The following is a 25939-nucleotide window of genomic DNA, read 5'->3' on the forward strand; positions in this document are numbered from 1 at the left end:
CTTAAATCTGTCATTTTCGCGCTGGTAACATATCTTTGACTGATATATCGATGTTTCGTACCGTTTACTCTTGTGTCAATAATTCATTTATGACCGACATGTAAGTAAGACTCTTACCGACATATTCGCATCAATAACTTATCTATACCGATATTTCTGTTTGTACTATGAACCAGCCTTGTTCGCTTTCAATAATTTCATTCACCACTGGCGGCGCACTTTTCGGGCGAGTGTTTTATGTCGCTTTCTTTCTTACCATCATATGTGCTAATATGTGGTGCTAGCGCGTGCCGGAGATGCAGCACCTTTATAATTTTAGATTTGTTCTATGGCGAAACATCTGTCAGTCGATCATCGACAGTTGTACGGGTTGAAACAAGACTAAAGTATAACTGTGTTCTTTTTCGCTATTTTCGTCAAGTGTATTAAGTTATGTTCGAATAACTCAAGTTAATAAACGTTAAATTTTTGATAGGTCGATACAAATAAATGTGTATTTAAATATTTGTAACTAATGTGTGTATATGTATTTAATTCAGACGATATATTTTATTCCATCGTGCATATTTTTTTGATTCCAAGTACTTTGTCTAGAATGTCAAATACGATTTGGGGTAGACTTATTAGGTTAGGTTCTGTCCAGATATTATTTGGCGTTTCATGAGCGCGAGTGAGTGTTATAATATAACTGTGTAAATTTAACTAATCTATTTAAAAGTAAAGAAGTCTACTATATATTTATGTGATATATATATGAACATATTACAATATTATATGTTTATCTACTTCATTTAATAATAAAATACTTTGAAAGGCGAGTTACATCCGATCGAGATATATTCTGGTAAGAAAAAGAAAATTAAATAATATAATTTCATAAAGAGAATTCTTTTATTTTATTATTAAACAGATATTTACATCAAATTAAATTATTCTAGAAACTTTCAATATTTGCAGAAATTAGTAAATAAGCACGTTTACATATAAACAATTATATTTTATTAAAAACATTAATTCTGCTTTTACAGATATATTCTTTTTCTAATAGATATGCATATTCTCTCTTTGTTTCTCCTTCCCTTATTGTATTTTTATTATAAAATTCTTTCGTTTCTAAAAATTAAAAAAACTTTAAATAATTAAAATCTAATCGTATTGTTATAATAGCTAACTTTATTATTTTTTTTATGTTTACATATATATATTATTTGTATATATACAATGTATATACAAAAATAATAAGATTTAAATATGTATATAGTTCATAATAATAATATGTAGCAACATTGAAAATTTTTATTACACAGAATGTATACTACAATTCTTCCTCTAAATAACACACCAAGTTTTGATTCCCTTGATTACGTTTATATGACAATATTTTTTATAAGTATATATAGTAATAAATCTTATTCTTTTATGACAAATCATGAATAACGCATAATATTCATTCATGTAATACCTATGTATGTTACGCGTACATATAGTTATAAATTAAAAAATAGTAATAGATCAATTTCACTCATAATAAACATATTTTTAATCACATGATTAATTACTGATTTAAAATAAAATATATATTTCGATAAAAATTATAAAGTTATTTAAAATTATATTTTATTCTTGTAATATCTTATTCACTATTAACATAAACTTTTATATAATTATTTAACTACCAATAATTATTTTATTCTTAATTAGGAAAAATATTAAGACCGTAGAACATTAATTTTCTTCCAAGATTATCGACAAACATGATAAAATATTATTTTCAACGTAATAAAGTTTCTATTCCCATTTTATGTTTAGCCTGATTTAAAAGGAAAAACTATATGTAAATTTTTAATAATAAAAGAAAATTATATTTTATTTATCATTATTGAAAATTATTTTCTTCAAGTTTTGAAAGCAGTTTCCATATAAATTAAATTTTATGTCGTTGATTTTTTATTGTATATCAATAACTGATATCGTGAGATTAGTGCATGTACGATATATTTCATTATCATTAAATCGACATTATGCAATGTATCTAATGAACGTAGGCGCTTCTTGGAAGAAGTGTATACCTGTCGGTGAAAATAGAGTGACGTAAATGTACGATGGTATAGGAGAGCGCGTGAAATTTTCAAATCGTATTCTACGAAATAGACGTCATTGCTACGCAATGTGATCGTCGTTATTGTCTGCCACGCCAAAAACCGTTTTTCTATACAAGTTCAAAAATTCAGAGCAGAGCAAATGTTTTTTTAACAGAGTAACTAAAACTCTTGCACCATTATATAACGGCTGAATAAGATATTTTGTTATTAATCTATTCAAAACGTACTACACATTCAAAATAGTATTTATTATTGAACATACTCGATAAAAATGAATCTATGAATTTCAGGAAGACATATATAAAGTCATATTAAAAGTATCGAATAATTGAAAGAATCAATATTAATTATTTATTGTTGTCGCTTTTTCCTGTTATCGATGTTTCTCTCGTTGTATTGATTTCACAAATAGCTGCCATCGCGAATAGTTTGACAGTTCGAAGAGTTATATACGTGTAACTTTAATATATTTTTAAGGCAAAATTATATAAACAATTTATTCAAAAGCTTTAAGAACCGTTTGCAGGATTTTAATGCACAAAATAATCTTACAATTCAGACAATGCGAACGTTTCAGCTAACAAAATTATATCTATATATATATATAATACTTTAGTTTATTTTTTTTTATTTTAATTTATTTTTTCATATACAATTTTATCAACTTCCCAATAATTATATTATATACGAGCTATTTATTGCGTTTTTTTCGAAAACAAATTAATATTTCTTTATTACACTATACATATCTTAGTTTTAAAAAAATTCTTCAACAAAGAATTTAATATACACACAAAATATCATTTTGCAAAATAGAAATTTTTTATCATGCATTTTTCTAAATACACAGATTAATATTTCTTTAAAAAATACACTCTCTTTTAATAAGTATACTCTCTTTTAATAAGTAAAGCATCAATCAGTTTCAAGCAGTTTTATTTGGCAATATTTATAATTATATTTTTAATTAAATTTATAATTTTATTATCATTTTCATAAACTAAATCATTTGTGCATTATAATATATGCGCAAATGTGATTAAATATGTTGCGTCGGCGAATTCTTCGAAGTTACGTTCTGTTCGTGGCGTTTATCTCGAAAAATCTACATAATGCGGTTAAAAGATTGCTTCGCGGAATTCCTTGCGAAGTATGTCCCACGTCTTTCCGCCGTGTTGTTCCTGATATAACCAGACCAGTTTATTAATCGAGAATTGCATATATAATAATCGAGAATCGCGAAATCGTATAATTACAGATAAGAATTTATTGGCAAAATTATTATATATTTACCTATTTGTATTTTTATATAAATTATATATTATATATTTTTATTATTATATATTAGTTCTAATCTAAAAACTTTTTTAATTAATTTATTTGCCAATTTTTACAAAAATGTAAATATTAAAAAAAATGATATTTAATCTATTTCTATATCGGACAATTTAAAATTTGGTGCAATATAACAGTAGATAATCTACGATACTTAATTCTCAAATTATCTTTACTGCAAAATCACGGGCGTCTTTGTTGCTTCTGTTATTGTTAAACAATATCACAAATTTCAAAAGCTTCGTGCATTTATGATATGATAAATACGTCAATTTAAACAAATTTTATACAATAATGTTTATAATATTCTTTTCTTTTTCTTGCAATATTTGATTTATCAGATAGATATAGTTTTTTACATTTTTTTATTTAAATGCAAAATAAATAATTTTATTTAAAAATGTACTATTCTGCGAGATTCAGATAGTGTATGTTAATTCCGTAAATTCATAATATCAAAAAACACAGTGTATCTTTTTATAAAATATATATATATATATATATATATATATCATAATGCATATATATATATATACGTATATATGCGTATATATGTATATGTATATATATATTTATATATGTATATAAAATAATAAATATAAAGTGCTAAAGTTTATCTCAAATTTATTATTGGATTTTTATCTTATTTTTATCTCTCGCAAATGTTTTAAAACATTTTATATAATATATTGTTTATTTATTCCAGATTTTCAATTTAAATACAATATATTTTAAAAAGATAAAGTTAATATTCACAGCCACCACACATTATGGAACATAATACATATAATTATATTTACGTCATTTGTTTATATATTTTTTAGCCAATTTATGCCTTTTATATATTAAAATTAATAATAAAATCTCTCTCACTTTCACTCTCTCTTTCTCGCTCTCGCTCTTGCTCTCGCTACACACACACAACGCGCGCATATACATGAAATCTTTTATAGTTGTATATCGGATAAGAATATATTTGATCATATTTTTTCACTCAAACAAATGTTCTATCTTCACGAAAACTTCCATCTTACTCGACCACGTGCTCGCTATTTAACCTTCGAAGACGTGTTTTGAGGACAATAATAGCCGTGAAAAAATAAAATGAAATAACGTGTGCGCGTGAACGTATACATGCGTCATGAAAAGAGAACCGAAAAGAAAGAGGTCTCTAGATGGATGCTTGGCCTTCTGGTATTACGACACTCGACCATTCGAGGTCCCGAGTCCCCACTTCGTGGAAGTACGACTTTGAACGACTCCACGAATACTTTGAAATCAATGACACATGGAATTCATATACGAGAACGAGACAGAACTAACAGGAATGTAATAATACAATAGATAGAATATTTTTAATAAAAACGCTACACGTTGCAATATTAAAAAGTGATACAACTTTTCTTTAATAAGGGCGCATTACGGCAATTTTTTTCAATTTACTTTTAACAGCAGTTACTACAAACAAGTTATTATTTATAAAAAAATAAAATATTTTTATAATTTTATTTAAGACTAAAAGAATTGTAAAAAATTATAAAAAAACTATAAAAAGATAATAGAAATTGGCTTAAATAAGAATTAAAGAATATCCATTTTTTCGTGTAAATTTATTATATGCAAGATATTTTAAAGATAAAATAATAAATACAGAATTATTTATTTTCATTAATACACGACCAAACTAGCTATGGTTACAAAAAAGTAGATCACGACGTTACGACCATTGATTTCGGTCCTTTTCAAGTGAGCTTATAGTAAATTAAATAAATCACGATCACCTGAGAATTCCACAACAGAATTCCTTTCCCACATATTAAAATAGATGTTTCACATTTAAATTGACTTTGTAGAGTGAATCTCTAATACATATATATGTATCTTGAATATTTGTGTATAAAAGATTTTTTAGACTCTTTTTACAATACACGTTAAAGAGAAATTGTATTGCGATTTAAAATAAGCAAAAACTGAATATTTAATTCTTAATCGTTTATTTCATTGTCAGTCATTGTTTCTCATCTAATTTCGACTTTCAATTTTTGATGCAAATCACGATGCAAGCTCAATATTGAACACAATATTGCCCTTATATATTCTTTTATGCTTAGTTTTTCTGCACACTATATATGCATGCACATACGTGATATTGTACATATGTATGTAGGTCAAATCATGATAAAATTCCGCGTATTATAACGCATTATATCACATTCTTAGATACAATTGTCAAGATGCATAAAATAGTATGCGTATATTTACATGCGAATGCGTGCACGTTTATACTCGCAATGTACGCACTCGCTACCTAGAAATCTAGGTCAAAGCAGAATAGAATTTAGACTAATAATGCAAATGCGCACGACTCGGTCAATAAAACTGTCTGCAGATACATGTGAATTTCACGCCTCTTACTGGCATTTTTTATCGGATCCATCCCAAGTGTACAAATGTGTAAATCACGAATATATTAGTAAACAAATATTTAATTCATATAATTTTATAAGAAATATAATTTTATAATTTATATATATATATATATATATATATAGAGAGAGAGAGAGAGAGAGAGAGAGAGAAATAATTTATAATATATACACATACTATTATACAGATTATCTATCAATTCATTCCCTACATTTAAAAAAAAAACGGTTCAATATTATGATAAACCGTAAAATACCTGTTTGATCATTTCAACTCAAACATAAAATATTCTTACCAATAAAGACGCAATAAACTACTAATAAATCCAATTGTACTTATTTTCATGCTTGTCTTTTTTTTCAACACGAGACACGTATACTGATTTTACTAAAAAATGGCATTACGAAGTACGTAACAACGTTATGTGTTACATAAATAATTATTTGTTGCGCTACCTATGTTAATTTTTTGAATGGTTGATTCGTTTTTGAGCAAATTCTTGTTAATTTTTTTCTTTTTTTTTTTGTAGTCATACAAATATAGTAGGGTCACAATGGAATCGCAATTGTCATCCTATAAATGGCGATTACGAAGAACTCGTGTTGCAGTTTATCATCCTTTTAATTTCTTGGTAAAGATCGATAATTATGAGGGAAAGAATGTTTATTATCGTGACTGATCTTATTATTAGGATGGAAAGTATATATATCTTTTCTCGATATGACTTTCGCTATTTTGATACTGTTTATTCTTATTCTCTTGCTATTCTTTCGTCACGTAGAAATTGTAAAAAAGTTGTGTTTTGTTATATATATATATATATATATATATATATATCCACTCTTTATTTGTTGGGGATATATGTATTTTAAAGAAATATATATCGCAAAATTTTAATCTCAATTAACAATAAATATCAATTCATTTCAACTAACGGAGAATTATTCCTTCCACTTTTTATGAGCTCAAAACACACGTTCTCAAGAATTTTTAAACTTAATCTTGAAAGCTATATTATGGCCCTGGCCGATAATATATTATCAGGAGCAGAAAGAACGATATACTTTGTCTGCTGTCATATTCTTCAGAAGCATCGACACACACGCTACTTTGCGTTACCTCGAATTTTATGATTTCTGAGTATCGTTTACCGTTATTTATTATATAGACTGATAATCTTAATAGAAGAATGACATCGCATTTGTAGTTCTCTTAAATATAAGCGTCATCTGTATTCGTCTTTGAGTTGCTTATTGTTATGTAACGTTATAATCTTCGCTTGCGTAATTTTATCTACCATATCTATCCATCACAAAGTAAAATCTATTAGAACTCTATTATCAGAAATGTACAAAAGTATCTCGCGATTAATATCTTTTCATAGCTCAAGTAAATTACATTATATAATATTCAACGGTGTAAATTTTATACAGCAAGATTAATTTCTTCTTAATTAATTGGTTGCACAAACTTTTCTTATAAGTACGAATCTTTATTATCGTTCGATATCATCGTGAATGATGACGCGTCTGCCATATTTACATATATGTATACTTTACAATTATTTCTTAGTATCGATGCAATCACACGTACAATCTCATCACGAGATAACGATTAATCGTGTGTGTGCATGTGTGTGTGTGTGTGTCTCGCATGCGCATTATATCGTTATCAAGAATGAAATGACTTTGAAACTCTCTTGTATGACGAAACAAATTATTGACTTTTTAGTACAGAATACAAATTCTCTCATTGTAACCTACTTGTAATCTATTATCATAAATGGAAGAGAATGAAGCAGGAATAATCAATAACAAACATTATAATTTCTATCTATATTTTAGCGCTAAACTGTCCGGAAATCTTTAAATTAAAATAAGAGCGGAAAATTCTAACAAAAGAAAAATGAAACCGACTCTCCACAGTATACGAACTATTCAATCGTCTTGCACTTGCTCGAATACTTGCTACAGTAGCACACAAAGCATTGTCATGTAATCTACTTATTGTTAGTTTGACAAGAACGCGACATTAATATTAAATATATGCGTAAAGGGATATCAAAATTAAGACTACTCACATTTTTCATTACACGCACACAAGAGGTAAACACGTGCGCACATAAATATGCATAAATATGATCATCTTTTATGACATACTGTATTTATGCAGTCACGTCTTGCGAAATAAACTTAAATAAATATAAGAAATCTTATTAAGGATGTGCATAGTCATAATACAGATCTTTTTACCAAAGATCTTTTAAATATTTGCCTAAAAATTTACAAGTTTCATTTTCAAGTAATGTACACAAATGAACAATTTAATAATTGCTCCTCATTGATAAATATAATACACAATAAATTATTGTTTATTAATATATTATTTGCTTTGTTATTTCAGATTAGAACGCTGTAACTGTATTATATCGATTGCAATGTTCCGGTCGCGAGTGTACGAAGATCGCCAACGTCGACAATGATGTGTCCGAATTGCCGCCACCGCTTTCCAGCATCGGAATATTGCCAGGAGCGGAACAAAGCAGAAACTAACTTGAAAGAAACGGAGAAGCAAGAAAAACAAAAGAAAAAGGAAGGTGAAAAGGAGAAAGAGACCTGTTACGTCGCTGATCTTCTAGTGTCGCACAGTTATACCAACGGTGACAGCAACTTTATAAACCTGTCGACAATCGTCCATGAGCCTACCGTCTTCCAGTCAGCCCATTGCTGTTCCAATATTCAACTTGTTGACTCTGAGATAATGAAACTCTCTTGTGATGCTCAGATGTCGGCGGAACAGAATCCATTCTTAAAATTACCGATCGATCAATCGAATAATCAAGATTCTTTGTTTATGACGATGAAAAATGTTAGCTACGGAATGACATCTTCGGAAAAACATGCCACGACCACATGCAAGCCCACTGATGACGGCATCACATTTACTACATCACCCAATATATACTCTGGTGGTTGTTTAATCCAGAGCACGGAAGCCGGAATTCTAGTGCAAGCCCCACCCATCGAAATACAGCGAAAATTCACCGGTGGTGGTTGTCTCGTGGAGAAGAAACGTTTGCCTATCGAGGACGAGCGGTTAGCGATGTTTAAATACATGGAAAACTTTGCTCATCAAACATTTGTCACGCCACCAAGCAGTTGTTTAGAATTGCCTGGAAGAAGCAGAAAAATATTGTCTTCATCCAGGACCATGAGAGGAAATAGCGAAATAATAGATACAGGATCGAGGCAGCGGAAGATATCGATCGGAACAAACGATTGCTGCAAATGCTACGGTACAATTCAACAAAACCTTTGCCAATGTCACAAACGATTGTCCGATGCATTCGACGACTCGTTACTGTTTAAGCCCATTGGTAATAGCATACAGATTCGAGTGAACGCCAATTCGCAACTACCCGTAAACTTACGTGAGTGCCGAATAAACATTACGGCGAAAACAGCAATTCCGTCCAGCCAGATCGCGGCAACGAAACTACGCGCTAAGAATAAGCAAGAGCGTAATGATGAAAAAATTAATTCTAAGGAGACGAAAAAGCAGGAGAAACAGAAAAAGGACAAGGAAGAGAAAAAGGAAAAAGAGGCCGCTGTCCATTCATCAGCGTCCATGACAGCGAAATGCTATGTCACTGATCTTTTAGTATCTCACAGTTACACCGACAGTGATAGCAGCAGTTTCATAAATGTTCCGCCAATCATTCGCGAACCCGCCATTTTTCAGACAGCCCATTGCTTCAATGCTCAATTCGCCGAGCCCGAGATAGTGGAACTCTCGAATAATTTCAACGAAACCATTGCTACCGTGCAATCGGACAATTTATATTATGCAACGGAGAATCGAATTTTCGCCACTGGAAATAACGGTTGTAACAACAACGAGCAGAAAGATGAAACTATTTCGGTGCCCCATCCTTGGGTGATGTCTAGTCCCTGGAGTCTAGATACAAAATTGTTGAGCAAAGACATAAGATTATGCGAGATGAAAAGACTGCTGCAGACTTGCGGATGGTACCATGAGAACATTAGTTGGAAGCAAAGTGAAAATCTTTTAAAAGATATGTCCGTAGGACGGTGGCTAATGAGAGATAGCTCGGACAGTAGATACATCTTCGCGATATCCGTGCAGACGGCTAGAGGACCTACTTCCGTCAGGGTTTGCTATTTCCTTCAACATTTTCAATTCGACGCTGAACCAGGACTTGCATTGGCGATTCCGACTTTCGACTGTCCTATTACAATGTTGGAGCACTACGTCGAATATTCGAAAAGGATGGATCGCAGAGAAGTGTGGGTTGATTATAGCGGGCAACTTTACAGCCAAATCTATTTGACCAAACCTTTGATGAAAGAAGTCAAATCGTTGTCACATTTAGCCAGACTCGTTGTAAATAGAAACAAACTGCCCACCGAACATCTGCCACTCTTGATCAGAAACTATCTCGCGGAATATTCGTACACCCTTTAAAAGTGCAATCATATTTACACAAGATCAATGCGCTTACTTTTCTCTTCCGATATCTATAAATAAAAATTTATTTTTCTACGCCTCTACAACAGTAGTTGTTTTTCGATGAATGATCTACAATACCTTGATTATATATTAATCACAAAAATTATGCGATAGCAAAAAGAAATTGCGGTTTGTACAAATGTGAATGAATATTCAATTTGTTATACAATAATTATACTCATGTTCTTATTACTTATACGTAATAAGTTCAATGTCTAATTTTTAAACTTCGCTAGTATTTTTTATTCCTTGAGAGACATTATATGTATACTTTATCACAAAGAAAACGTTTTCTTTGTGATAAACTATAAAAATAAAGTATGAGTTCACTTTTTTGTTATCTATTTGTATGATGATCAAAATTAAGAGCACACTCTTCCTCTATTATTCCAAAACTTTCTCCTATCTTTATTGTATTGTATTGTATTCAACTTGAAGTAAAGATAAATTTAAAATGAGTTTTAAAAAGAAAAAAAAGGAATAAATTAAATGCATATAGATAGATTTATCCATAAAATTTTTAACCATTTTTTCAGTGTTTATTTCTTTATTATTATTATTATTCTTATTATTATTATTATATATACATATACATATATATTCGAAATAGATATTATATATATAACAAATAAAGTATACATGCATCTATATGTATATATAAGCATAATAAATAGAAAGAAAAAGATTAAATATATTTTCAATGAGCACAGAAAATATAATGCTCACAGGCCTCGAAGAATTCAAAGGCAATAATCAGCAAACTTACACATATAAAATGCTTTTTTTGCAGCAAAATAATATTATAATATATTTGTATATTAAATGAGCGTGCGAAACTTAGTTCTCTCGTTCTTACACACATATCTTACATGTATATATATATTAAATAATATAGTACATAACAATATATGTTTCTGCTGCCAAGCCAAGATCGTTGACCGATTCTTGCAAAAATTTATTGTTCGAAATCTATAAGGGTACCATTTACATACCCTATTTCTATAATTAACCTCATATACATCTATATAACATACATCTATATAAAACTAAAAGATTTCGATAATAATTACAGCACTAATAAAGTCATATTATTAAGATGCTGCAAGATATTTAATTAATATATCATGTAGAAAGAAATCGAAAGGGTGATTGCGTATATTTATCTGTACAAAATTTCTGTTGGCATATAGTAAGCAATAATTTATGTTATTAATAAATTATCACATTTGTACACACTATACATATATATATATATATATATATATATATATATATATATATAACAATTGATTTAATTAAGTATTATATCGTAAAAATAGCATAACAACCAAAGAAAAATTAATTTTTTTTTATTTTTAAATTACGTCGTCGATTGAGCTTTAAATTATATTTTTCTAATTTAGACACGTTATGTGTGTGTGTTAAATAATAATAAAATATTTTATTAATTTTCTGTATAAAATTTAGAAATTGTGTGTATATAATTATAGAAAATTTATTTATACATATGGAAATTATTAAAGCTACAGAAAAATCTAGTTTTTACTATAATTTCGCTCATTGTCAGCTATTATTCTATTTAAATTACTTCATATTTTTTTAACATAATTTATAATAATGAAAGAAATATTGATATTTTACAAACCAAAGGTTTTTCTACGGTAATAAACAATCAACGAATCTTACTGACGCGACGCAAAATCCCAAAATCCTAGTATCAAAAAAACAGATGTATACGAAATTCAGGTACAAAGTTACTACATGTATGTGCACCTCGCACATTCGCAGCTTACAATTAGTCGATTTACACATAGATAAATTTTATATATAAGATAGATATATTTTTCAAGAATTATACACTCTCTTAACATAATTAGAAATAATGTGAGTTATAATAGATATAAAAATAAATTTAAAAAAGAACAGAAAAAACATTTGAATGTGCCACTTGCAAATATAAATTAATATAGAGTAATATATACACATGCATTATATGAGAATTATTGCACCTTTTAATATGTGTGTATATATATATCTTTTAGACAATTATTTTGAGCCAAATGTGTTTCTATATTAGAAATACACAAACAACTTTGCGAAAAAGTGTAATGTTTATAATACTTAATTACGAGGCGATATAAAAATTGCGCGCGTGTACGTGAACGTGTATATGTTAAAGTTATAGGCACAGTCAGATTGTGAATACAATAGACAAACAATAAAATTACGAAATCTATATGTAGTTGTTACTAGGTTAATAAGATAATTACATAGCTAAAATGCAAATAAATTAATGTACATATTATTTAATATAGCTAATAGATTTCAAGAATTTTTACGCGTACGGACGTCCTTCTTTCCATTTTAAAATCAAAATTTTATCTAATTTTCATAAACATAGTAAATATAAACTGCGCTATATCCTATTGTACATAAAAAAGGCGATTACCTTCGGCTTTACGGTTATGATAAAACTTATTTTTCACGTGTCTATGCTATTTTAATCATAAGCAAAATTCGTACGTCAAAATTGGAAAGAGAATACAATATTTCAGAAATCTATCAATTTTTCTTTTCAATTCAAATAAATAAAAAATAAACATAGACTTCCTCCTCCTCTATCGCGCAAATATAATCCTCTCTAATCTAACATTTGAGCAGAAAGCTAAATTTTCCGAAGCTTTCTTCCTTTTTCTGATTTTGCCACGTTTGATATACACAATATTGATATCACTATATTTACTATGTCTATGCTATGAATAAATTCAAAAACTTTTTCGTTTTTCAAATTGGTATGCAACTACAATTATCAGATGTATCGGTATACTGCTTGAACCAAAAACTGCCATAATGTACAATTTATTATTCATGTGTCTATGTTGCGACTTATTTATATTATTTATATATAGATATATATCATGCGTCCCTTTATATACGAATAAATAATAATGTTGATGCTTTGGAACAATTACAAAATTGGGCCTATCGAACTCAGATATTTATTAAAAGCTGCATAGAGTTGTCCAGCTCTCTCAATTTCCCCGTTTCTGAAAAAATGACACGATATAAAATATAAATATATATAATATAAAAGTTTACTTAACTTTTTTCTATTGAGAGAAAAATTATTTTTTAAGGATATTTTGAAAACTGAAAGGTATATTATTCTCCAAAAATTGAATTTATCAAGAATTTTTTTTTTTTTTTACATTGTGTACTAAATAAATTTTTAAATTATTTTCTAATAATGGCTTACATGGATTTTTGTTATATCACACAGTAAGTATCTCACTATTGATTCATCTCATGTGTGATTACAATTTATATACAATCAGATAAAAGATTAAAAGGATAAAAATGAGAAAAAAGATTGAATCTTAAATACTTCTTTTAATTGTGTGTTTACGTAAACATCTACACAATACATAGAAATATCGCGCGCACGCATATAGGAAAGAAAGATTAACTGCACAAGAATATTAAAGAACGTAAGAAATCTCTAAACTGTTATGAAAGCAAATCTGTCATAAACTGAATCATTGATATTCATTAAAAGAAACATAAAAATTTTATTATACACGAGTGCATAGATCTTGTCTCATAAATATGTTTTACTTTTATTCACTAAAATTAATGTTAAATTAGCAGATTTACCGTAATTCCGTGAGATTATGTTCCTTGCTAGAAATAATGTCTTGAAGTTGTTTTCTTTCTCTATCGCGATCACAAAGCAGTTCACTGTGAATTATTTGAACTTTGTTCAGTCGTATATTGAGTTCAGTGATCTGTTGATTCATTTTTTCCATTTGAAGATTTTGATCTTTTAATTTTGCTCTTTCCTCAAAAAGTTCTTGTTTTAACTTTTCACTTATCCGTTTCTCCTGATCAAGTTCATCCTTGAGCAATTTGTAATGTTTTTGAGGCTCGATTAACTCGCTCTGAAAACTTGTTACTTGTCGCTGTAAGAGGGACACAGTTCTTTGAGAATCGGTCAATTTCTCTTCCAATGTGTTCTTCTCCTCTTCTATTTTCTGATAATTTTCTTCTAATCTTGTATACCTGTAAAAGAGTATTTAAAATAAAAATTGTAGGAGAAATAGAACTTGCATTCTTTGTTTACTGCGCGTTACATCAACGCATCTTAGTGCTGTTTACTTGAAAAATATTGTGAAAAATCTTGCAAAGTATATATTTTATATATCGCATACCGCGACCATGTAAAATAATTTTAGTAACTCTATATTTTGAATGTATAAAAAATTACAAATAAACTGATATAGACTCGGTGGATTTCGGTATGATTGGTAAGCGAGTGTGTCAATTATAATACTTTTTATATACTAATGAGTTTTCTAATTTAAAAACTTTTTACATTTATATTAAGTTTAAAAGATATAAAACGAAATAAAAATTAGATATTGAACAACCTTAGCATTTTGTGTTCCGCGTCGTTTAATTTTATCTTTAGAAGATCTTGTTTTTCGTATAAATCGTGCGACTCGTTTCTGCTTTTATGTAATTTAATCTGGCAAACTTTAAAAGCTTGTGTGATCTCTTTTAGCGTATTCTTTAGAATGTTGAGTTCAACTTTGTGCTTATTATCACGCTCTTTGAATTCTCTTTTCAGACGATGCATCTCAATCTTTTTCTTCGATAGCAAATCTTCGTACGCTCGTGTAGTAGACACGAGTTTGTCCCTTCGTAAGCCAATCTCCAATAGACTTTTGTGAATTTCTTTTTCATATTGTCGAATCTGTTAGATGTAAATTAGAGTTATCCAATTTAACAATTTAATATTGTAAACTATAAGTATATTAAATATGCAAAAATTGTTTATGTATATAACGCAAATTACATACAAGGATATCTTGTATGGTTTATATTACTGCGTTTTACATAGATTGAATTGTTTCCGAAATTTAAAGATTTTTATTTTTTTGGATGAAAGGATCGTATCGATAAAAGAAATTTTAATTATATATTTTAATTGAAATATTTCTACAGCAATTTTTCTCTCAAAACTGACAAACAAAAAACATTTTTAAGAAATTATAAGTTTTTTAAATTTTACCTTAGAATCTGCCTCTTTTTTCTTTTGCGAACATTCATTGTAATCATTTTTCAAATCCTTGTAACTCTTCTGCCAGTTTTTTTCTGCTTCATGAAGACTCTTCTGCAATTCGGCAATTTCCCTTGCTTTATCCGAATCAAATTTCTCCTTCTCCTCCTGCAATTGATTAATCTCAGTCTGTAGCAAGCATAGCTGTGTCCGCATATCATCCATCTCTGCGATTTTCGTCGTGAGCTCACCAGTCAGCAGATCTATTACTGTGGTACGTTCCTGTAACTTTTTACCGAGATCGACAATCTTGGCATCTGTCTCGGTTGTCCTATTATTATCTTGATCCCTTAAGGAAATATTTACACGTGCGTTTGAACTTTCGTTGTTGCCTTTCAATTCCGTATTTATTACCGAGTTTATTTCTGAAGGATTAATTCGATTGTTAATCTCTACATCTGTAGATGCTTGAAGAATCTCAGTCTTGGTTTTTTCTTTTCGACGCGGTGTTAAATGCTTTTGCTTCGAACAAGTAGCTTCAAGATCGCTAGTAGTTGTTGACATTGTAAAACCGTTTTCCATTAATGTCCAAAATTTCGTGAATTTTGCGTCGACAGATAAAGCAACTTTGAAATATCTATGACGATTTTCTTGTAGCTGTTTTTCAATTGCGAGTATAATGTCTTCAGGTATGCAATTTCCATGCAGAAAAAGATTGGTCATAATCTTGTTCTCACATACCGCTTTTAATAGCAGCCGCCCGCCTTGCAAACCCAATGTATTCCAGGACAAGTCAATACTTTTTAAAACCTTGTTCCGATATATCATTTTACATAGATGCTCAGCACAATGCGGTGATATTTGATTGTACCTGCATCAACATCATTGATTAGCTCTTTTCATTCCTTACTCGATTGATCTCAATTACAAACTATGTATATACCATATTATTGACTCTTAATTTAGTATCTTTATAAAAATTAATTTTATTCAAGCAATTTTTCTTTGCTATGCTTGTATATTTCTTATATAAGTGATTTGTTTTAAATAAATAGAAAGAAAGAGAAAGATGTACAATTTAACAATAGATATTGTTAGATAATTAAGAACAAATTTTGGAGCTGTCACACAAATAAATTCTGTACAATTTATCATTATTAATGTACTTTTACTAATGTAATGTACTTTTTGTCAACTAATGATGTCAAGAGATATTTTAAATCAAATATAATTTTTCTAATGCGAATTCGAGAATAAATATTTAAAAAATATAAAAACTTGACATCTGATATAAATAGTAAAAGATACATGAGTGAAATTTATATAAATGCCACATAAATTTACATACATCTTTGATCCACATAATAGATTTCTTTATTTCAGTTCCACTTTATTTGTATATCTTGTTTTTGCCTTTTGAATAAACCAAATATTATGTATAAACCTGCAATTTCAAATGCAAAAAATAAAAGAAAGCAAAACTAAAACGAATATATTTTCATGTTACCTGAGATCAAGTTGTTCAATGTTGTGATTTCTAGTTAAGCCATCGCAGAAAGCAGCAAATGAATCTATGTGCGATCCTACACTATTCCATTCGATATGTAATTGTTTAAGCGTGTTGTTGTATGCAAGGACCCGTCCTAATTGGGCAACGGAGGATCCATTCACATTATTGCCCTTCAATTTTAGAATTGTCACAGCAGTACCTTCGCAGAATGCCTTGAGGATACTATCAAGACCCTTGGGTAGCAACACACAGTCGCTTATATCAAGCGTTTTGATTGTAGAGCTGGATATTAATGTTTGTGCTATAATCTTGCAAACTGGTATTATTATTGATAGACAAGACAATTGTAACTCCCCGGTGATACTGTGGAAAATGAATTACAGTTGTGTCTAAATTTAAAGCAAATTTTTTTTTCAAATATGTAAGTAAGATAATACATAAGTTTGATCATATAATATATATCTTATACTCAAAAATTTCTAGTAATTACAATTCCCAACTTTGGTAAAATATAATAAAATACTTGACGCTTTAGTATAATACATTTAAAATTAAATTCCAAAATAATATATGTGAGAAACAAGTTTTTCCAAATAATAAATTTTAATTGAAATATTTATATTTTTATTACTGAAGAGAGAAAGGAAAACATTTTAAATAAATATTATCAAGCGCATTTTGTACATATAACTATAATAAAACATAACATTTTTTTATTAGATTTTATATTCTTGAGAAAAAGTAAATAATAATCGCTCCATTTCATTGATTAAATTAATTACGTTAACGTCGCATGCGAAAACAAAATGTAGGTATAAGTATAGACATATATATATATATATATACATATATATACCTGCTAACTTTGATCGCATTTGAGATTTCAGGAAATGAGAAAATCCCACGTTTTTCGCATAAGCGAACAAAAAACTCGTAATCTTGTAACATTATATAGAATTTCAAGTTTTTATGATAATTTTTCTACAAATAATTTTTCTATAAATATATTACGTGCATAATATATATTCATGTCAAATATCATAAAAATTGCTTTTCATTTATCATCCATTTTAATATAAAAAGGTATCGAATGCGAGTTTACGAATGCTTGAAACTTCAAACTGCTCAACGATTTGATTTGTGCAGTGATACACATTCATGTGTGTGTAAAATCATTTTACTTTTTGTGTAGTTTTACTTTGATGACTATTCGTCATGAGACGATAGGTTTCTTTTCACAATTAATAACGCAAATTTTATATAAATAGGAAAACATTAATATATAACCTTAAATATTTCTTGAATTTAAAAATATTTGTCTTATCTTATCTGTCAATATAAGGCCTGGTCCACAATAAGTAATTTAAACGACCAATCAAAGTTGTCAATTTTTCTTCTGAAAATGGAATGTTTTCTTCTCTCTGCTACAACGTACCAGAACCACAGATTAATAGACAGATCGCCAAAGGCCTGTCTAAAGAGGAGACCGTCATTTTTGCCTCTTACCGACACACTTTGCCCCTGGTTCGAGTCCAGGCTAATAAAATCCTTTGACTTTACCAAAAAACTTTGCCTTTGATGCGAGTTCAGGCTAAAATCTTTTTATTTTACACGTATAATCAAAGGAGTTTTTTTTAGCCTGGACTCGAACCAGGGGCAAAGTGTGTCGGTAAGGGGCAAAAATGACGGTCTCCTCTTTAGACAGGCCTTTGGCGATCTGTCTATTAATCTGTGACCATGTGCCATGTGTCATGTGTGTGAGGCCAGAGAGAAAGACAGCGACGTCTGCTAGAATTTGCGCTACTACGCATGCTTGAAATTTGGCCCTCCAACCTCCAATGCTCCAATTCGCAATTCGCAACTTTGCTGACATCACTGGTATCAGGACGCATGCGCAGTGCGGCCTTACGTGGCATCGTTTGCAGTCTGGATTACGTTGACGTACATTTCTTGCAACGTTTTCGTGTAAACATTTTCGGTGATATCAAGTTTTGTTATGATTCAAACATATTTTATATAACGTAAGTAGATTCCATAATTTACGATTATTTTAAATTTTTATTACTTTCATATGTATTTCGTTTTCAGAATTCAAAATGTCACACATACGCTTTTATTACTTGTAATATTTCATGCCTTTTAACGCATATTTTTTTATTTTCTTTGAACGAAAAATTATCACACACAAACATGCATTATTTACGCTATATTATAAATATCACTATCTTCTCATGTATATTGTGGTCTCGCTTTTTTTTCGAAATACATTTTCTAATTATCTCAAAGTTTATTTTATTCACATACAGTGTATGTATATGTGCGCGCGCTTCCGTATGTTAATTCTGTAGTTAGTGAATAATACAGTTTTTCTATGCATATTGGGGGGAATATACACTGAATTTTTGCAACTATTTTCATGTTACTTTTATATATAAACTAATATGAGTAACCTGCAATGATCTTATTGTTAGCGCAATGTATCTTCAATTTATACTTAATTAATAAACTTTGTTATAACAGATGCAGCATATTCAGGAAATAGGCAGGCAGCATCCATACGCTGCACCTGTGTCTCCGATGAACAGTCAGCAAAACTTTTCAAGACCAACAATTGTAGGACAACAAACTTTGACAGATTCTCAAATGCACCCTCACTTATCACCTATGCAACCTGTGAATCACTCTCAAATAACAAATCCTCCAGCAACAGGTGCTCCTAACTCGCAAATGTCTCCACCTTTACCGATGGGTCCTCATGGACAAGGGCAATCTTCTGCAGGTTATCAAACTCAAATGACCAATCTCCCAAATACTAGCCTATCTCAATCTGGAATAGGACCGTATAATTCTGCACCACCATCGCAAGCTGCGACGAATCTGACAGGCTCCATAAATCCATCAGGGTTACCACAATTTGAATCAAAGCAGTTTGCTCCTCCTCCTTCAACAATGGGACAACATGTAGCGAGTCCTCCAAGTGCTAGCCTTTCTCAAGCTCGACAGAAGCAATATTTACAAACTGCACCTCCAATACTAGGCCAGACTACAGCAAATCCTGCAGGACCAGGCCTACCGCAGTCTGGACAAAGACAATATGTTTCTACAGCACCTCCATTGCCAGGACAGACTTTATCCAGTCCTTTAGGAATGAATCGTGTGTCATCTACTCCAAGCTATCAACAACCAACGTACCAACAGCCAGGCTATCATAATCAGATGGTACATCTGTGATTTAAAATTATTCTATTTTAAGATTAAATTAGGTTGTTGATTTATATATATATATATAAAAGGAAGAAAAATGTGTGTGTGACACAATTGTCTTCTTTTTATAGGATATGTATAATAATCAAAGAAGTCCGTATCAAAGCGGAATACCTAATGCTACAGGATATCAATCAGGATTACAACCCCAACAAGCTAGGCGACTCGACCCAGAACAAATGCCGAGCCCAGTATGAGTTTAAAAATTTTGTCCATCCAATTTATTTGACAATATTAACTTTTATTATTCTAATATAAATCTAAATACATTTGCTACACAGATTCAAGTGATGCAGGATGATCAAAATATGAGAGGTGGAGTGTTTATAACGAATCAGAGAGGTTTGATACCACCTTTGGTGACGACAAAATTTGTAACTCAAGATCAAGGAAACGCATCCCCTAGATACATACGATCCACTATGTATACTGTTCCTACTACTGCTGATATTATAAAACAGGTACATATTTTAATATTGAATCAACAAAACTTTTACTATTCTATTTAATATTACAATTTGACATCCATATCTTTTACAGACCAATGTACCTTTTGGACTTGTGATAAGTCCAATGGCTCGTTTCGTTCAAGGAGAGTGTGAACCACCGATTGTGGATATGGGTGAAATTGGACCGGTACGTTGTGTGCGTTGTAAAGCATACATGTGCCCATTTATGCAATTCGTCGATGCCGGTCGAAGATTTCAATGCATATTCTGCAAAGCCACAACGGAAGGTAATGATTGTGGATATTCTGTAAGATTTTGCAAGGATTTTTGCACTATATATATGCATAATTATCTTATTTATTAATAAATAATTATTGCACTTATTTATATTTTTATATTTTCTCTATGTGTTTAGTACCAAATGATTACTTTCAACACTTGGATCATACAGGTCAACGTTTAGATCGTTATGAGAGACCAGAATTAATGTTAGGTACATTTGAATATATAGCTACAAAGGATTATTGCAGGGTAATGTATCACAAATTTGCAAATAATTGCAAATAATTAATAAATAATAACAGAATTATTTGCACATAAGTTATTTGTAGATTACTTGATCGGTAAAATTGCTTTTAAACTTTTCTTTTTGGAAATTATTCGCAAATATGTTACACTTTAAAAAAATTAAAGAAAGCATAAAATAAAAATTATTTATTTATCTGTTAGAATTATATTAAATTTATGTGTATATTGACCTCTGCACATTTCTTCACACAGGACAATGTTTTTCCAAAATCACCAGCCATTGTGTTCGTAATTGACGTTTCGTATAATACAGTTAAATCTGGTTTAGTAAACTTATTGTGTACAAAAATGAAATCCATAATAAAAAATCTACCTATTGATGCTGGACAAACCAAAAGTAATATGAAAGTTGGTTTTATAACATATAATAATACTGTACATTTCTATAACATCAATCCTTGTCTTGCTCAACCACAAATGTTGGTTGTTGGAGATATTCAAGATGTATTTATGCCGCTTTTGGATGGATTTCTATGCGACGTTGAAGAGAGCGAAACAGTTATCGATAGTCTTATGGCACAGATTCCACAAATGTTTATGGACACTCGAGAAACAGAAACGATTCTTGCTCCTGCCATACAAGCTGGATTAGAGGCGTTAAAGGTACTTGTACAAATAACAAATATGTGTATGAAAAAGAAAAAATAAACATTGTAATGTACACAAAATATTTTTCTTATCAATGATTTTTTTAAATTATGTATGCATTCGGTAAAAAAAATTCTTATACAGTATCATCTTGATTTTTTTAGGCGTCTGAACGTTCTGGTAAATTATTAGTATTCCACTCGTCTTTACCAATTGCCGAAGCTCCTGGAAAATTGAAAAATCGTGATGATCGGAAAGTACTTGGTACAGATAAAGAAAAAACAGTGTTGAGTATGTATACTACGATATTTAATTTACGATATAAATTATAAATATTATATATATATATATGTATATACATAGTTTAAAGATATTGTTTTTTTGTAATTATAAAATAAATAATTTTTATTCATAGTACCGCAAAACAATGTCTATAATAATTTGGGTCAAGAATGTGTCGGTGCAGGTTGCAGTGTGGATCTGTTTATCTTTAACAATTCGTATGTAGATATAGCAACGATTGGTCAAATTTGTCGTCTCACTGGAGGAGAGATTTATAAATATACTTACTTTCAGGTGAGCGCTTTATATCTACATTAAAAATACATGTAAGAAATAATAAGATGGTAGATTAAATTTTTAAATTAAAGACTTTAAATGTGTTTGTGCGTGCGTGAATATACACGTAAAAGATTACATTGAAAAATATAAACTTTCTGTTGTAGGCTGATATTGATGGTGAAAGATTAATTTCGGATATTATTAATAATATTAGTAGACCGATCGCTTTTGATGCTGTTATGCGAGTACGTACATCTACAGGTGTCAGAGCGACTGATTTCTATGGACACTACTTCATGTCCAATACAACTGATATGGAATTAGCCAGTATAGATTGCGACAAGGTAATCAATTATAATAATAATACATTAGAATTAGCTAATATTATAATTACAACTTTAGAATTTTTACTTAAAGTATTAGAAGATTAAAAGAGTTCTTTTACTCTATTTATTAATATGTTTTGTAATCATATTTTATTTTAATAAATTAATTTGATTTCCAATTTACAAGGCTGTTGGAATAGAAGTTAAACATGATGACAAACTGACAGATGACGAAGGTGTGTACATTCAAGTAGCTTTGCTATATACTTCCTGTGGTGGTACAAGAAGATTACGAATTATAAACCTAAGTCTGAAAACTTCGTCGCAAATGGTCGAACTATATCGCGCATGCGATTTAGACGCCATTATAAATTACTTTTCTAAGCAAAGTAAGATATGTCTTTAACATATAATGATAAAAATAATACTTTGTTTAAAATAATATAATACATGTAATAATCTTATACTTAGATGTATTTAAATTACTGGAATCCACTCCAAAAACGATAAAAGATAATTTGATTGCAAGATGTGCCAATATGCTGGCTATATATCGAAAGCACTGTGCGACACCATCTAGTGCTGGACAATTAATATTACCAGAATGTATGAAATTGCTTCCACTTTACATTAATTGTTTATTGAAAAGCGACGCTTTGTCCGGAGGTAAATATATATATTTAACCAGTTGTATTTATAAAATAGATATTATATTAAGTACTAAGTTTATCTTTCTTTTTTTAACTTTTTTCTTAGGAGCTGATATGACCATCGACGATCGATCTTATGTTATGCAAACGGTTGCAACGATGCCTATTTTCATATCTATTGCATACACTTATCCTAGATTATTTCCGTTGCACGACGTTGATCCTCAGGACACAGAATTACCACCAATGTTGCGCTGCTCTATTGACAAATTTGCAGACGATGGCGCATATCTACTTGGTAATATCAAAGTTACATACTTTTCAGTCATGTATAACTTGGAGAGATTGTTGAAATTATTTTTTTTTTATTTTAACCAATAATTGTTACATATTAGTTTTTAATAATAATTTTAATTGCCCTATAATTTTAAATAATTTTTTAAATTTTTATTTTTAGTTACTTAATTTAAATTAGCAATTAAGAGAGCCAAACGCGAGAATGGTAATACGTAAGTTAGTTTCGAAGAAAATTTATTTTTTAGTTATACACAGGACATACAAATTTTACCTGATATATAATATCAAATACTTAAATAATCTCCTGTCTGAGATTTATTTTAAATACTATCTTGTAACGTTCTAAATAAGCGTAGGCTAGAAAAGTATCGGGACAAAATGCTGAATCGAAAATCGAACCGCAGTCTCTCGCTTGCCGAGCGACTATTCTTTAATAAATATAAAACAATATGGTATCGATATTATTTTATGCATTTTGTGATTTGTTTTATTTATAGAAAATACTATCCATATGTTCTTATGGTTGGGTATGTCACTTCCCTCCCAATGGGTACAGAGTGTCTTTGGTGTGCCTTCGGTGGTTCAAGTCGATACAGATCGCACTGCATTGCCAATATTAGACACTCCTTTAAATAATAGAATCACGAATATCATCAATCAAATACATGTTGAAAGACATCGCTGTATGAGAGTAAGTTATTAATTGCAATGCATGAAAATAGATATTATATTAATATTGAAGTATAATATATTCTATTGTTTTTCTTTTATAGTTAACAATAGTAAGGCAACGTGAGAAACTGGAAATGGTATTACGACATTTTTTGGTAGAAGACAGAGGAAATGATGGAAGCCCTAGTTATGTCGATTTTCTATGCCACATGCACAAAGAAATAAGAACACTTCTTAGTCAATAATTATTTTTTTAAGTAATCAGTTACCTTGTACTTGAATTTCAGTTCTTTTGCATCAATAATTTGTTATTACACTTGTCTTAATAGGAATTCAATCAAGGTTTTATATTCAATCATTGTACTTTTATTCACGCATCTATTTGAGTATTGAAAAAACTATATATATATATATATATATATATATATATATATATATATATATATATATATACATACATATATATATATATATATATATATACACATACATATATATACACACACACACACACACATACATAATACATATATATAGTGTATATATGAAGTGGGCTGAAAAAAAGCTTCGAAAACAAACGAATGTATTCTTCAACAAATGTAGAGACGCCTTCTCTCCTCAAAAAAAAAATTAAATTAATCGAATAATTATGTTATAGGGAGAAGTATATATTTCAGTAAATTCTAACACTGCGATAAGTTAATTTTTATTTATACATTTGTATCTTTGTGTATCTTAATAATATAATTGATAGGAAATGAGTTATCACAGCGGCACCTTTGATATCATTTCTCTATGTATGATCTAGTTTTCATCTAAATTTAAAATATAGAGAGAAATCTATTTACAACTGCGTCGAATACATACGCATTTGTAATATTACAGTCTATTTTGGACTTGCTCTAGACAGATATGTAAATCTGTTCGACAGACAGATTTAAAAAAAAAAAAGAAAAAGCGACTAATCATTCCGACAAATATCGATACGTATAAAAGAATAAATATGCATCTCAATCGTACAGCAGTTATGAGTAATTAATATAAACATGAAAGAAATTGTATTATTACTTTATATATTAATTACATCATTAATGTTATTATCTTATTAAGTTAATAAAGTCTATTATAAATCATATAAATTCTAACATATTAATTAATATTTATATTAATTTCAGAACACGCAAATACGCACGCGAGCGCGTATATGTTCTATACTATTAAACATTATTTATTATAATATTATTTCTAAATCAAATCAATATTTGTGTGCATGTAGCATATTATTCTTTCTTGAATATTCATGCTAAATGAAGATAAAATAGGCGAAGGGAATTATTTTAACATATAAAAATGTATAGTTGACGAAAAGAATGAAAATATTAATTTACAAAAATGATTGAATTGCCAAAATGATATTACTAATTTGGAAGAAATACTTAATTGGAAAAGTATATTATTTTTATTGTATTTGTATCACAATATAAACTTTGTTTCTCTCTGTATAAGCATTATCACAAAATGTGCAACGTATAATATATATCATATCACGTCAAAATATGCATATCGATTAATCATTTGACA

General features: G+C 29.4%; 3 protein-coding genes across 4 annotated transcripts; 2 read left to right on the forward strand and 1 right to left on the reverse strand.

Moving 5' to 3' along the window:
* The first annotated feature begins 325 nt into the window (after positions 1-325).
* LOC114942446 (uncharacterized) lies at positions 326-14228 on the forward strand. Its single transcript, XM_085480716.1, has 2 exons — positions 326-844; positions 8268-14228. The coding sequence occupies exon 2, from the start codon at positions 8343-8345 to the stop codon at positions 10347-10349; it is 2007 nt and encodes a 668-aa protein (XP_085336842.1). The 5' UTR covers positions 326-844; positions 8268-8342; the 3' UTR covers positions 10350-14228.
* LOC114942393 (uncharacterized) lies at positions 11190-18244 on the reverse strand. Of its 2 annotated transcripts, XM_029317738.2 has the most exons (7): positions 17820-18244; positions 17163-17326; positions 16961-17096; positions 15466-16324; positions 14822-15147; positions 14049-14453; positions 11190-13441 (listed from the first exon to the last, which is right to left on the reverse strand). In XM_029317738.2, the coding sequence occupies exons 1-7, from the start codon at positions 17909-17911 to the stop codon at positions 13363-13365; spliced, it is 2061 nt and encodes a 686-aa protein (XP_029173571.1). In that variant the 5' UTR covers positions 17912-18244; the 3' UTR covers positions 11190-13362. The 2 variants fall into 2 exon arrangements, with proteins under 2 accessions (XP_029173571.1, XP_029173569.1); XM_029317736.2 differs by having other exon boundaries at positions 16961-17326.
* Positions 18245-18659: 415 nt separating this feature from the next.
* Positions 18660-25119, forward strand: Sec24CD (COPII coat complex component secretory 24CD). The gene is made up of 15 exons (XM_029317735.2): positions 18660-18984; positions 19484-20182; positions 20299-20418; positions 20509-20688; positions 20768-20963; positions 21092-21207; positions 21457-21867; positions 22017-22143; positions 22268-22428; positions 22578-22757; positions 22927-23128; positions 23211-23405; positions 23496-23687; positions 24184-24377; positions 24460-25119. Exons 2-15 carry the CDS (start codon positions 19484-19486, stop codon positions 24601-24603), a joined length of 3117 nt encoding a protein of 1038 aa, XP_029173568.1. The 5' UTR covers positions 18660-18984; the 3' UTR covers positions 24604-25119.
* The last annotated feature ends 820 nt before the right edge of the window (positions 25120-25939 follow it).

Source organism: Nylanderia fulva, unplaced genomic scaffold (genome assembly GCF_048542155.1).
Source record: "Nylanderia fulva isolate GAGA-0341 unplaced genomic scaffold, ASM4854215v1 Scaffold16, whole genome shotgun sequence".
Classification (NCBI taxonomy): Eukaryota; Metazoa; Arthropoda; class Insecta; order Hymenoptera; family Formicidae; genus Nylanderia; species Nylanderia fulva.

What these genes read in the sequence shown, in the direction of transcription:
- LOC114942446 (XM_085480716.1), top strand. Translation starts at nt 8,343, where the DNA reads ATGATGTGTCCGAATTGCCGCCACCGCTTTCCAGCATCGGAATATTGC.
- LOC114942393 (XM_029317736.2), bottom strand. Translation starts at nt 17,911, where the DNA reads ATGTTACAAGATTACGAGTTTTTTGTTCGCTTATGCGAAAAACGTGGG. An exon ending in AAAAAGAGGCAGATTCTAAG is followed by an intron (nt 15,148 to 15,465) that starts GTAAAATTTAAA and finishes TACATCTAACAG; the next exon opens with ATTCGACAATATGAAAAAGA. An exon ending in GCGGAACACAAAATGCTAAG is followed by an intron (nt 14,454 to 14,821) that starts GTTGTTCAATAT and finishes ACTCTTTTACAG; the next exon opens with GTATACAAGATTAGAAGAAA.
- Sec24CD (XM_029317735.2), top strand. Translation starts at nt 19,484, where the DNA reads ATGCAGCATATTCAGGAAATAGGCAGGCAGCATCCATACGCTGCACCT. An exon ending in CAGAACAAATGCCGAGCCCA is followed by an intron (nt 20,419 to 20,508) that starts GTATGAGTTTAA and finishes TTTGCTACACAG; the next exon opens with ATTCAAGTGATGCAGGATGA. An exon ending in ATAAATATACTTACTTTCAG is followed by an intron (nt 22,429 to 22,577) that starts GTGAGCGCTTTA and finishes TTTCTGTTGTAG; the next exon opens with GCTGATATTGATGGTGAAAG.